The following is a 13,364-nucleotide window of genomic DNA, read 5'->3' as shown; positions in this document are numbered from 1 at the left end:
ACTTAAAAGAGTATTTCAATATTACAAAAACATCCTTCTTCCCTGAGAATATAGCATTAACCACTGCAGGACTGAGTGAAGAAGACCTTGAGGACCCCATTTTTCAATCCTATGGGGATGCCAACAGTCACCCTGGGAGCTGATGACGGAGGGGAAAGAGTCACTTGTTCATCCTCTCAGATGGTTTATTGTGTGATCCAATTCCCTTTCTGCTGAACTTATTTTTTAACTAATACCACTGTGATTTCTATTATAGGCAAATGTTTCTTATGTGCTACAGAAGATACAATGATATCATCGTTTTCGGTTTTAGTTTTTCCCCATTTTAAGGTTTAAAAGCAACGTAAGGTGCTTCCATGAAGGTTTCCCTTGTCCTGCATTATTTTTTGTCTTTCACCAGGGCTGCCCAGCTTTCTGGGTCAGAGATCCCAACCTTGGACTAAGAATATAGTTCAGTGATAGAGCACTCTGCCTAGCATGCATGAGGCCCTGGATTCAATTCCCAGGACCAAAGAGAGAGAGACAGAGAGACAGAGAGAGACCCTTTAATTCATCCCCACATTCAAAAACTCCTCTATTTCTCTATATTATCTGTAATGGTTAATTTGAATCGTCACCTTGATTGGATTAAGGGATGCTGATGATTAAGAGGCTTCTGGGTGTGTCCATGAGGGTGTGTCTAGGAATGAGTAGAACGTGGGATAGTGAACTGAAGTGGAAACCCTCCCTAAGCCTGGGCAGTACCACCAAATAGGATGGTGACTTGGATGGAATAAAAGTTGAAAGAAGGGGCTGGGGAGATAGCTCAGCTGGTAGAGTGCTTGCCTCGCAAGCACAAGGCCCTGAGTTCGATCCCCAGTACTGAAAAAAAAAAAAAAAAAAAAAAAAAGTTGAAAGAACAAGGAAGCAGATGCAGATGCAAGCTTGGCTCTTCTTGAATGGGTTCTTGATTGCTGCATGGATCCTCTGAGGACATTGGACTCTCATTTCTTCACTCTTCCAAAGCAGACTCTGTCAGTGATTCTCCAGGTAGTTTCCAGAAGCCTTGGTCTCAGACTAGGGTAGCACTGTTGATCTTTCTTGTTCTGGGGTTTCTGTGTCTTAGACTGCGCAGCTGCTGGTTCTTCCAGCTCTCCAGCTGCAGACAGTCATTGTGGACTATACAGCTTCTGGTTGTGTAATAAATCCTCTTTTTATAATCATACTTCCTGTTGATTGTGTTCCTCTAGAGAACTCTGACTAATACAATATCTGACCAACTGTCCCCTTTCCACAGGTGACTAATTAGTTCCATTACTGTCTGTCTTGCCATCATTCTCTTTTTAAGTTTTAGTCTGGACTAGAACTGAACATTTAAAACAAAACAAAAAATTTGGTGTCACTTTAATCCCACCTTTGACCCTACCTCTACACCCCCAGACTAATGGCTTGAGGAATCTAATCATGCCCACTTTGCATTCATCATCTGGGTCTTACCACTTCACTGCCGAAAACCCAGCAAAGGCTCCCTAACAGCTTTCAAGATTCAATGCCAAAGCACTGGGTTGGAAAGTAAAGTCATTTACAGTTCAGGCAGTGTCCATATCTGCAGCTTCAGCTTCTGCACTCCACAACATACTCTCTGCCCCAGCTGGGCAAATCATTTTCTCTAGTGTAAGGTTGTGCAAGGGTCACACCCAGACCCTTGCACAACCTTTGGCCTGGCCCATCATCTTTGCTGTGTTTTGATTGGTGAATCAACTTGTCAGTCAAGACTGAGTCCAAAAGAGTACTCCTCTCTGAGTTTTTCTGTGTTAGTCTCCTCAAGCTACTGCCCCTTCCTCTCTTATAAGACATACATTCCATCACCTTCCGCATTACAACAAGGTTGTGGAGAAGAGAGGAGGGGTGGAAGTTGGAGAGGGTTCAGGGCCACATGTTGCAGGCCTGGAGTTTCAGACTGAGAAGCCTGTACTTACTTTGGTGGTAATAAAGTGTGCCAAAACCTTTTGTTTGTTTTAAATATCCAATTCTTGTAGGGACTAGAGCCTGAAAACCAGCTCAAGGCAAAATAGACAGTACTGAACTAATAGGTTCATAGGTTCTTTCTAAAATATAGAAATTTATGTCTGTTCAACTCATTTTTATTACTTTTTTGCCCCATACTACAAGTTTTGAAATTATATTATTTTTTATTTTGTGATTGCCTCCTTTTATACTTTAAAATAGTAGATATATGCTTTATGTCATGCACCATCGACTATCAACCTTATCTATCACAGAGCATATAAACCCTCTGGTTTTTCCTCATTTTTCCAGTCACTTCTACATTCCAACATGTAAAGTTAATTTTTCAAAAAAAATAATAATTAAATATTTTGTCTATTTTTTGGGTGATCCTACAAATTGAAAAAGTAATAGCTAACATTATCATGATAGCTCTGTAAGCAACTTTACGTTTTTTCTTTCCTTATTTTATTTTATTTTCCAGTGATGGGGTTCGAATCCAGGGCCTGGTACATACTAGGCTAGTGTTCTACCATGGAGCAACATCCCTAGCCCCATAAGTATCCTTTAGTGTAAATACAAGTAAAGTGGTACAATTCTATTCTTTTTTTTTTTTTTTTCAAGCACTAAAGTTCTCTGTATTATTTTACAGTTCAGCAGTTTGAGTTTAGTCAATGTTTATGGAAAGGAGTCAGGTAATCTGAAAATACTGAACTGAATTTGAACATGCAAGAATCCTAAATTAAAAGTTACATAAAAGGGGGCTAAAAACACTTCAGAGTTCTCTCTAAGAAGTTCCCATTTCTGAGAACAAGAAAAGACACATTAAATAAAGTTTTGCTAACAATGTGTTAACATGCAGTTTTTGTATGCCCCTACAACTATATAAAATTAAGATCAAGTTTCCCATCTCCTCTTTGGACAATTATTTGGTTAATGTTAACAACCACAAATCTAGAATCAATGTGAAAAAAAATCTTTTTTCATTGCAGTTATCGTTTCCTTCATAAAGTTATTGCAAACCTTCAAAGCTCCTGGCCACCAGATGCATTCTACTCCTTCTTAGTCCCAGATATACCAGAGAAATGAAAAAAAGTTGTGACATGTCTTCTATTTTGACTGATGATCCTGATAAATAGACTATGTATAAGAACTAGATCCTTGCTCTCCTAGATTTGGAAGGAAATTAAGAAACAGACTTAGAATACACATACCCACTGAGGTATATTCTGAATTCTAGGACAGAAGTCAAGAACAACTATCATGATCTAGAGATCAAAAAATATAGTTGAGGGCATTTATTTAAGGCTAATTTCTTTGTCATGGTTTTTATCAAATGTTTTTCTAAATCTAAGCAGGAACATTCCAATTTTGCTTGCCTTGGAAATGGGCAGCTGTTCAACATAGAGAAAGCTATGAGACACCTTGCATGTTGCTTGGAGGCTGTGGGACCCTACATTTTTGGGCCTCATTAATCTTTGCTTATGTTCTATAATTCCAGTAGGCACTGTAGGTCTGTTTAATTGCTCAGCACCTCAGAAGAATTTGCCAGTTTCTTTTCTTGGAGCAACTGTATACATTCTAAATATTTAACCCTGATATACTCACTGGAGAAAAGCATTATATGAAAGGTAGTCAAATGGAAAAAGAGGAAAGCCCTTAATTTATTCTTTTGACTATTACCAAAAAGAAAATGGCTTTGTCAGAAACACAAGGTGGTCATTTGTGGAATCTGGGGAATTTTCACAAGTGACCCATTTACTAGGACTCTGGGATTTACTTTCTTTGGGGTGGGTACCAGGAATTGAACTCAGGAATTTCAATGAAATTCCCTTTGTTTTAATCCTTACATAAAAACAGAATGCTGATTGTGGGGAGGGAGAAGAAAGAAAGGGAAAATACTGGGGAATGATATTGACCAAATTATATTGTCATAGAGTGTACATGTAACATCAAATCCCATTATGTACAACTATAATGCACCAATAAAATATGGAAAAAAAATCACACTGCATAAACTTACTGTATGTGTGTTATTCCCTGATTCCTAAAAGTTAAAAATGAGAATAAAAAAGGAAAATGAATAAAAAAGAAAAGGACCCTGAAGTTACCCAATCAGTTATTTGTCCACTGATTGTTCTCTCTCCCTATAGCGACCTTATAAGGAAAGTAACTTTGAAATGAGTGATTCCTTTTCCATTCTTTGTTTCTCCTTTCTTTATCCTTTTTCTGTCTATAAAACTAACTTCATCTCCTGAGCTCATTGGAACCCTTGTTCTATTTTATGAAATGAAGTGTTACCTGCTTCTAGAGTCAAAAGTAAAGCTAGTTCCAGCAACTCAGGAGACTGAGGCAAGAGAATCTCAAGTTTGAGCCAGCCTCAGCAACTTAGTGAGACCCTCTCTCAAAATAAAAAATAAATAAATAAAAATATTAAGGGTTGGGGATGTAGCTCAGTGGTAGAGTGCCCTTGGTTCAATACCCAATACTGTAAAAAAAAAAAAAAAAATCAAAACTAAAGCTAATTAAGATTTATTGTAATTTTTGTCCTTTGACACTGAAAAAGGACTTGGCAGCTCACCTCAGATACAATAAAGCCCCACGAGTGAGAAAAGGGGCAGCCCGAGCTGGAACTTGTGATATGAAGAGACTTGTGAATGATATAAGTCTTCTATAAAACATTTAATCTCTGTTCTGACTGCCATCAAGAAGAAATGGCTGGTGAAAGCTATCGATTCCTAGGAAGAGATCTGAGAATGATTTCTTTGCTTTGGGAAAGGAGATGGTAGTTTTAAACCTGGTTGTAAGTCTGTGCTGATTATCTAGATCATCCAGGCATGTAGCTATGTAAATTTAAATAATTCAATTAAAGTGAAACAAAATTAAGCTCAGTTGCTTGGTTCCACTAGCCACATTTCAAGTGCTAAATAGTCAAGCCTACTGGCTAGTGGCTCCTGTCATGGGCAGTACAGATTCAGACAAGGTCAAACACTGAAGAAAGTTCTGCTGAGAAAATGCTAACATACGATCACCGCCTTTTACTTAAGGATAAAGCTCTTTTTAAATTTTGTTTGAGCATACATCTTACCCTACAAACTGATGCAAGAGGAAAGAGCTCAGGAGGGTCTGAGAAGAAAGAATCTGAGGTTAAAGGGGCCCAAATGGCTCAGGATGAGAAGGGACTGGAATTTTCTCCCTTGACTTAAGAAGGAGACTATTACGGTTTAGATATGAGGTGTCCCCCAAATTTCCTATGTGAGACAAGGTAAGAATGTTCAGAGGTGAAACAATTAGATTTTGAGGGTTATAACCTAATCAGTGGATTAACCCACTGACATGGATTAACTGGGTGGTAACTGTAGGCAGGCGGGTGTGGTTGGAGGAAGCAGGTCACTGGAGGTGTGCCTTTAGGGTTTATACTTTGAACCTAGTAATTAGAGCTCTTTTTCTTTGCACCCTGGCTGTCATCCCCTGACCTTCTTTTCTAATCCAGGACATTCCACCATGATGTTCTGCCTCACCTTGGGCCCAGAGCTATGGGGTTAACCACCCATGAACTGAACCACTGAAACCATAAGTCGGAATAAGATTTCCCCCTCTAAGTTGTTTTTGTCAGGTCTTTTGGTCACTGACAAAAAAGCTGACTAAAACAGAGTTCTTTTTTTCTTTTTTCTTTTTTTTTTAATAGTTGGGAGTTACATTTGGAACCAAGGAAAATAGTAGAGTGGTTGGTTGCCTAGCACGTGTAAGGCCCAGAGTTCAATCACCAGTGCAACCAAAAACAAACAAACAAACAAAAATATACATTACTTTGGAAACAAAATACATTTTGCCTTTAAGCAGAATTAGGGGGGAAAAAAAACAGGTTTGGTAGTGGTGTGCAACACAAACTGTTATATACGTAGTTTCTGAAACATTAGCTGCTTCAAAAGAATTCCTCAGTAATGCAGAAATAACAAAATAATGCTTAAATGCAATACATGTAGTGACACATTAAACTAAAAAAGTATCCAGGAGAGTGGGGAATCTCTGTAATCCCAATGACTACAGATAGGAAGAATGCACGTTTGAGGTCAGCCTGGGCAATTTAGCAAGACTCTCTGCCTCACAATAAAATAAGATAAAAAGGGCCAGGGATATGGCTCAGTGGTGTAGTGCCCTGGGGTTCAATCCCCACTACTACCACTAAAATAAATAAATAAATAGATAGATAGATAGATAGATAGATAGATAGATAATGAACAAATAAATGAATAAACAGTGGCTATTAAATACTTGTTTTTCCTGATCTGGTGAGTGCTCGCCCACTGCTTAAAACAATCCCTTGCATTCTTAAAACAAATATGAGGGATATAATTAAATGTTCATATGATAAGTCTGGTGAAATGATAACATTAGTTATTATTATATAATGTCCATGTGATAAGTACTCTGCCCTTATGCCCCTTCAGAAGACTGTCCCTTTGCTATGGCACTCTGAGATGCTTGGGTTTTGTTTTCTCTAATTCCTGTTCTTCCTCCTAGTTATCAGCTGGCATCTCTTAGTGCTATTTATACACAAACTCTAGAAACATCTTTTCTGCTTACATTTTTACAACTGAATATTTGAACGCTGTGACTTTAATGAATTTCATGTTATAAGATTGGGAAACAACAAAAGCTGGCCGTCAACCAGACTGAAATATTATTTGACATTTTGGTTTGAAATGTCATAGGAAGAGATGTGTTTATAAAGTTAAAACTTGTTTGCTTAAAATTGTAGCAAACAGCACTCCAGAAAGTTGAAAGCTCAGTTACATTATATTTAATACTTGTTCAAGGTTTTTTTCCTCCTAACTTTACCTTGTTTTCAGAGGAACCTGCAAGAAGCACAAATGCCTTTGGAAGTACAACTAACCAGTATTTTCTCAATATCAGCTATGAGGATGCAGAACCAAGGGAAAAAAAAATCACAAGAAATGAAAAGGATTCCAATGGTGAACCTAAAGTTCATCAAATCATATTTCACTTGATTTACAAAGAAAAGTAAGTTTTCTCTGTATTTGCTTACATTATAGTAGGAGAGACACTTAGTCAGTGTTTTTATTTAGTCTCTTCCAAATGACATCTGAATTATTAGATGCCATGCAGTATTTTCAAAACTATCCTATAGATTCCAAGAGCCTGGAAAACTGTCTTAGGAAACTGTGAATCTTTTTGGTCCTGAATAGATTCTGGAACAGACCATTGCACACCAGTTCATACTAAAGAACTATGACCCTTGATGGGGTTCAGGACACACTACTTCAAAATATGGCACCTTGGCATTTGAGACAACAAGAGTAGAAGCAGGAAGGTCACTTGGCCTTCCTCTCACTGCCATCTACCCTGAAGCAAACCATAAAAACCTAGCTGGCCTTCCATAAGACCCTCAGTTCAGTGGGATCCTCCTTTTATGCAAGGGGATGTTCTTTGAGAACTTGGGGACACAGAGAAGAATCAGAACAAACAGGCTGCAATTGCTAAGTTCCTCCCAGTTTATTATTTGATCTCCTCCCCTTTGTCCAGTCACACTTCTGCCTGAGTATCCAACCAGACTAAGCATGAGAGTACCCAGTTTCCCTGCTCCTTTGAGTCTTCATTTATGAAGACCCTCATGCCATGCAAATAAGTTTGCATGGCAAACTTAAATAAGTCTGTATGCATTTTTCTTGTTAATCTGTATTTTGTTATAGGGTCTCAGCTATTGCCTAGCAATGGGTGGGGAAATGTACACTTTTTCTCCCCGACTGTCATTGTGGTGACAGTGATACCCAACCTAGACCTAGTTTACCTGGGAAAAAGACTTGAACATACTTCTCAGTTTTTGGCCTTCTTTGCCAAGTATATAGTGAATATGAGTAGATAACTGCAATAATTTACTTTGTATTAGGTGTGAACTGTACATGATGATTGATAGTGATCATTTTTATTTAAAAGTATTTCATATGGTATACACTAATGTTTTGAATCTGTTGAAGCTCAGATCCACACATGGGATTATCAGGATTATTAAATCTTCTCTCCATTTCAATTATCAAGAAAATGAATAGTCAGAGGTATAGTTCAGTAGTGGAATGTATGCTTAGCATGTGCAAAGCCCTGGATTCCATCTCTAACAAAAATGGAGGCAGAGAAGGAAAGAGAGAGGGAGGAGGGAGATGGGAGGATGGAAAGAAGGAAGGAAAGAAATGAACAAAAAAAAAAAAAAAAAAAAAAAAAAAACCACAACAAAAACCAGACTGGATTAGAACAAATTATATGTAAAATCCTGTTGATGCTAAACATCTTCAAAGTTTGGCAGTTACAGATATTTTGCCACTGATGGATAAATTACTGAAAGATAAGTAAAATACTGTCCTTGACTTCCAGAAAGGTAGCATACGAGAGACAGAAATATTAAATAAAATGCAAAGGAGGTATAATGTGTGTGAGGGTAGGTAGTAGTAGGACATAGAGATATCTCTTGCTGTATGGGTCAAGAAATATATCACAGAAGAGATTTCTCATCTGGGTTCTGAAGGATGAGAAGCAGTTTGCCAGTAAAACAAATAGGAAAAGTACATCTCAGGAACAGAGAGCAGTTACACAGGTATGTGAGAGAAAAGTTCATGAGGGGATTTTAAGTGGTTTGCTAAGGTTAATGCAGAGGACATGTGTATGAAATTGGAGGTAAACAAGTCTGTGGTAATTCCATAGAAGGCAAATTCTGTAAGGCTTTGGAGTTCATTGAGGAGTTTCCTTTATCCTACAGTGAAAAGTCATGGAGGCATTTTAAAAGGAGAAGTAACAAGATGACTAGGTAAAAGAATATTATTTTGTTCCTTCTTATAGCAAAATGCAGTTAGCTTTTATTTCCTGGTGGTGGCAACATTTTAGGCACATGAATAGGTGTCTCTTTAATATTTTATTTCAACACAAGGAACAGTGACCTCATCTTGCCCACCTTTTGCCTTTTCAATTTTGTTTACTTAAAAAGTCACTATTATGCCAAGTGTCATGGCTCATGTCTGTATACCCAGATGCTCAGAGGCTGAGGCAGGAGAATTGCAAGTTTGGGGCTAGCCTGTGCAACTTAGCAAGACCCTATCTCAAAAAACAAAACAAAATTAAAAACAAAAAAAAAAACTGGAAGGGGCTGGGGATGTGACTAAGTGGTAGAGCACTTGCTTAGTATATGTGAGGCCCTGGGTTCAAGGCCCAGTATTTAAAACAAACAAACAAACAACAACAACAAAAAAAAGCAACTAACATATATATCTACTATGATGCATACTGGAAAATCAAATCAACAGTCCTCAGTCATGTCAGCCTCCAGAACCCCTCACAGAAAGGTAGCTTCTGCATCTGACAATCAATCTTGGGGACAGCTGGCCAATCAGGCCACATAAGCATCTCAATGATATTTTTCTTTTTCTTTCTTTCTTCCTTTTTTTTTTTTTTCCACACTGTATTTGTGGATTGAATGCATGAGGACTCTATATACATTACCAGTTGTTTTTATTTTTTCATATTTTTTCAGTTGCTCAGGCTGGCCTCAAACTTGCTATCCCTCCTGCATTAGCCCCTCAAAATGCTGGAATTACAGGCATGTACCACCAAGCCCAGCCATTGCACTGATTTTAAAAGGAAACACTGACTCTAAATGGTTTTAATGATTTTAGGAAGTCTTACTTTTTACTTTACCTTAAAGGCAACACCAGTTCCATGACATAACCCTCCTCTAGTTCTCTCAAGTTCAAGAACAACATATCTACAATGCAAAGAGGTTTCACCTCACCTATCCTGCCCTGCCAAGCAGATTAGTGGCCAAAGCCCCCGTTCTGTGGGAACCCTGGAGTCCTTGATACCTTGTGAGGACAGAATTAAATATGACAGAAGCAGGGCATGCAAAGCCTTGGTCAAAAAGGTCTGTGCAATGAAATGAACAAAGCAAATGACTAGCACAAAGTCACAGCACTGTTACACTTATAACAAATGGAAAGGTTATAAGGAAAGGTAGCCAAAAACTTAAGCAAAACCTTACTCCATGAAACCCATCTGTAAAATCAGGATAACAGTATCAACCTTGTAAGATTGTTGTTGAGGAATTAAATAAATAATATACACAAAATGTTTAGAAAGTCGTCTGGCACTTGGTGAGCACTCAATAAATTACCGGATTGTCATGATTATATCTGGCACAGGATGAGTACTCAATAAATTATAGAATCATTATTATTACATCTCATAACTTCCCTCTAACTATTTCAACTTAAAAATCTCTCAGATGTTCTTACTTTTGTCAAAGCATATTTACTCAAAAATGTAATTAAAGTTAAATAACAATTAGAATGTTTTGAGTGAAAAGATTAATAACACTTCTTTACCTCTTCATATCTGTCAAAAACTGCTCCTTCTTGCAAAAAGGAAGGAACTTCCTTTTGCCAGTTAAATTCATAAGGTTTGGCCATGATGATATTCAAGACCTAAAAATAAAAAAAAGAGTATTTCATTAGTGTATGACATTAAAACACAAGAGGCCATCCAATGTTAACCACTTCACATTTATGTGTTTGCAAAGGTTTTTCTATAAATATGTGAAATAAAATCATAAATGGTCTTTTTGTTTTTTCCTTCCCTTTGTCTGACCCCAACTTTTCTTCTAGTCTTTAAACCTGGAGAGAAATCATCATTTATACAATTCATGCTGTAAAACAGATCTGCAGAGAAAAATGGTCCTGCAGATCCTCAATAAACAAACACAGGAGAGCTAAAAGTCAGCATAAATGACAGATTAGAAAACAAGATGGTGCCAGGCTTGGTGGTGCATGCCTGTAGTCCTAGGGACTCCAGAGGCTGAGGATGGATGACAAGTTCAACACCAGTCTCAGCTGTTCAGTGAGGCCCTAAGCAACATAGCAAGATCCTGTCTCAAAATAAAAAATACAAAGGGGCAGGGATATATCTCAGTGTCCTTGGGTTCAATCTGTAGTACATATATATATATATATGTGTGTGTGTGTTTGTGTGTGTGTGTATAAATATATATATATATGAAAATAAGAAATGTATATTATATATATATTCTTATTTTTAATGTATTATATATATATTTGTTTTTAATATATATTATTAAAAAATAACATGGTGAAGGCTGAGGTTGTAGCTCAGTATTCAAACATATGTTTCATGTGTGAGGCCCTGGATTTAATTTCCAGCCCCAATCTAAAATAAATCAACAAGGAAACAATGCACTGGCCTCCTTGATTTGGCAGACTGCAGAAAACAATGGCAAAACATCACTCCTCTGCTGACCTTTATGTGTTCTGTGATGTTCTCATTCTTGCCAATCATCCCTTTAAATTTTTCTCTTTGGTTTCATTTTCAAAGGAATAGCAACAAGAGGCATCTGATATAAAAAGCTTGTATCAAAGATAAAAAGAAAGCTTTTATCCATGTGTATCATTGTTCGTTGGGTTAGCTCTGGTTCTCCCAGGATCAACAGAAGTACCCAGTACATGATGCTTTTCAGACATCACTGCTATTCTTGCTACTAAAATATTCATCTACCTCTTGGGTACCAATTTCATCAAAATGGTCTTATTATGTGAAGGACTCTGGCAGATACAGAGGCTGATGGAAGGATTTAGGATTTGGAGGATAATGGATTTAGACTCTATTCTCTAAAGGAGATCTGCAGCGGAGTAGGGAAATACTTGAATTTTTTTCTTTTTTCCAGAGTTTTGGGTTCAAAACAAGAGGCATTTCGGAAAAATAATATTAAAGTGTCCCCCCCCCCCTTTTTTTTTTCCAATTTGAAACTGGGGAAGGGAAAGCTATTTTCTGTGATGCTTCCCAGGACCTGACACTAAGGATAGTTTGATTTGTTTTATTAGATGGTACAACTATGACCAAGAGATTAGAAAATGCTGACCCAGTCAATCATATTTAAAAGTTTAATCTGAGTCACTGATTTAAAAATGGGCACAAATGAAGGTATATCTCATAGTCCAACCAACTTCAGAGAAAGTTAAAGGGACAGATACTTCTTTTTAAAGGCATTCATGGGGGTGGGCGGGGGGACTGACCACTCTACAACTACATCCTTTTTGCAATTATCCAAATTCCTCACCCACAGCTAATTACAAAATGCTTTCACCAGGTTCTGTCAAAAGTTCCTCTTCTTTAATCCTCCAGCTTGTCCTGTAAGGCCATGCTCACAGGATACTTTAGCATTCATTGCCTCCTCACCCACTTCAAGAACACCACCTCACCATAGAGAGGAAGGGAGCAGCCCTCTGGAGGGACCCAGGAAGTAAAGGGGGATTTACACAGTCAAAGAATTGATAGATAGCCCAGCATCCTTTCCAGTGTAAACACCATGAGCCGTTACTGGAAGGGGGCCAATGGGCTTTTAAATAGTCTCATTGTTTCTAGATTCTTATGCAACTGAACGGATTAGTTATTGCACTGGTTACAGAGGAAAAACTCCCTGGGCAGCAGAGTTTGATAGAACGGGAACCAGAGAGAAGGGGAGTCCTAGGTGGCTTTATTTCATAATAAATGACATAAGGCTCCTTATAAAGAAGATGATGAGGCATTCAAAGAGTTAGGAGGAGCACAAGGGAGCTAAGATGGGTTGTTGAAAGATCAGATATTCAAGAAACAAGCCAGGCATGGTGGCACACGCCTATAATCCCAGCAGCTGGGGAGGCTGAGGCAGGAGGTTGGAGAGTTCAATGCCAATCTCAGCAAAAGTGAGGCACTAAGCAACTCAGTGAGACCCTGTTTTTAAATAAAAATACAAAATAGGGCTGGGGATGTGGCTCAGTGGCTGAGTGTTCCTGTGTTCAATCCCTGGTACAAGAAAAAAGATATTCAAGCAGCATAAACACTATGCACATCACCCAAGAAGATGGGCTTCCATCTGTTCAGCTGGAGTCAACCAAGGAGGAGAAGCTGCTAGGTAGTAGCAAGTGATGGAAATGCATGGTAAGGTCATAAAGTGTTCATTAAATTACTTTAGGGTCCTTCTTTAAACTATCTTAAGAAATCAAATGGTGGCAGTTAATCTGTAGAAAACAAATAAAAGCAAGGGAGCTATTTGTAAAACACTTCAAGAGAAAAGGATTAATGAAACTATCTCTTGACAGGGTCCATTGAGGTTGATGTGAACTTAGGAATTATGGCTGTAAGTGTCTCCAGTTGTCTGGGAAGGAAGAGTTCCAATAGTGCAAGTGCACTAAGGCAACTTCTGACCAGCTGCTGACCCCAGTGCCCACATTAATGTGGGACTGACTTGTAGATGAAGCCCCTCTAAATAGGATGGCCACCATGACAGTTCCAAAGAGAACCAACTAAGGTCAAAAACTCCACAG

At 38.1% G+C, this 13,364-nt stretch overlaps 1 protein-coding gene across 14 annotated transcripts in view; it reads right to left on the bottom strand.

The window, feature by feature from the left end:
* Plcb4 (phospholipase C beta 4) overlaps positions 1-13,364 on the bottom strand; it is a 386,027-nt gene that overhangs the window by 155,718 nt on the left and 216,945 nt on the right. For all 14 annotated transcript variants that reach the window (XM_047537208.1, XM_047537209.1, XM_047537192.1 and 11 more), the window contains one exon: positions 10,374-10,472. In XM_047537208.1, the coding sequence (XP_047393164.1) occupies positions 10,374-10,457 (84 nt within the window). In that variant the 5' untranslated portion in view covers positions 10,458-10,472. The remainder of the gene's footprint in view (positions 1-10,373; positions 10,473-13,364) is intronic.

The sequence above is a fragment of the Sciurus carolinensis genome, chromosome 2 (genome assembly GCF_902686445.1).
Source record: "Sciurus carolinensis chromosome 2, mSciCar1.2, whole genome shotgun sequence".
Taxonomy (NCBI): domain Eukaryota; kingdom Metazoa; phylum Chordata; class Mammalia; order Rodentia; family Sciuridae; genus Sciurus; species Sciurus carolinensis.
Note: the sequence above shows the minus strand (reverse complement) of the source record. Positions and strands in the feature narration are given on the sequence as shown.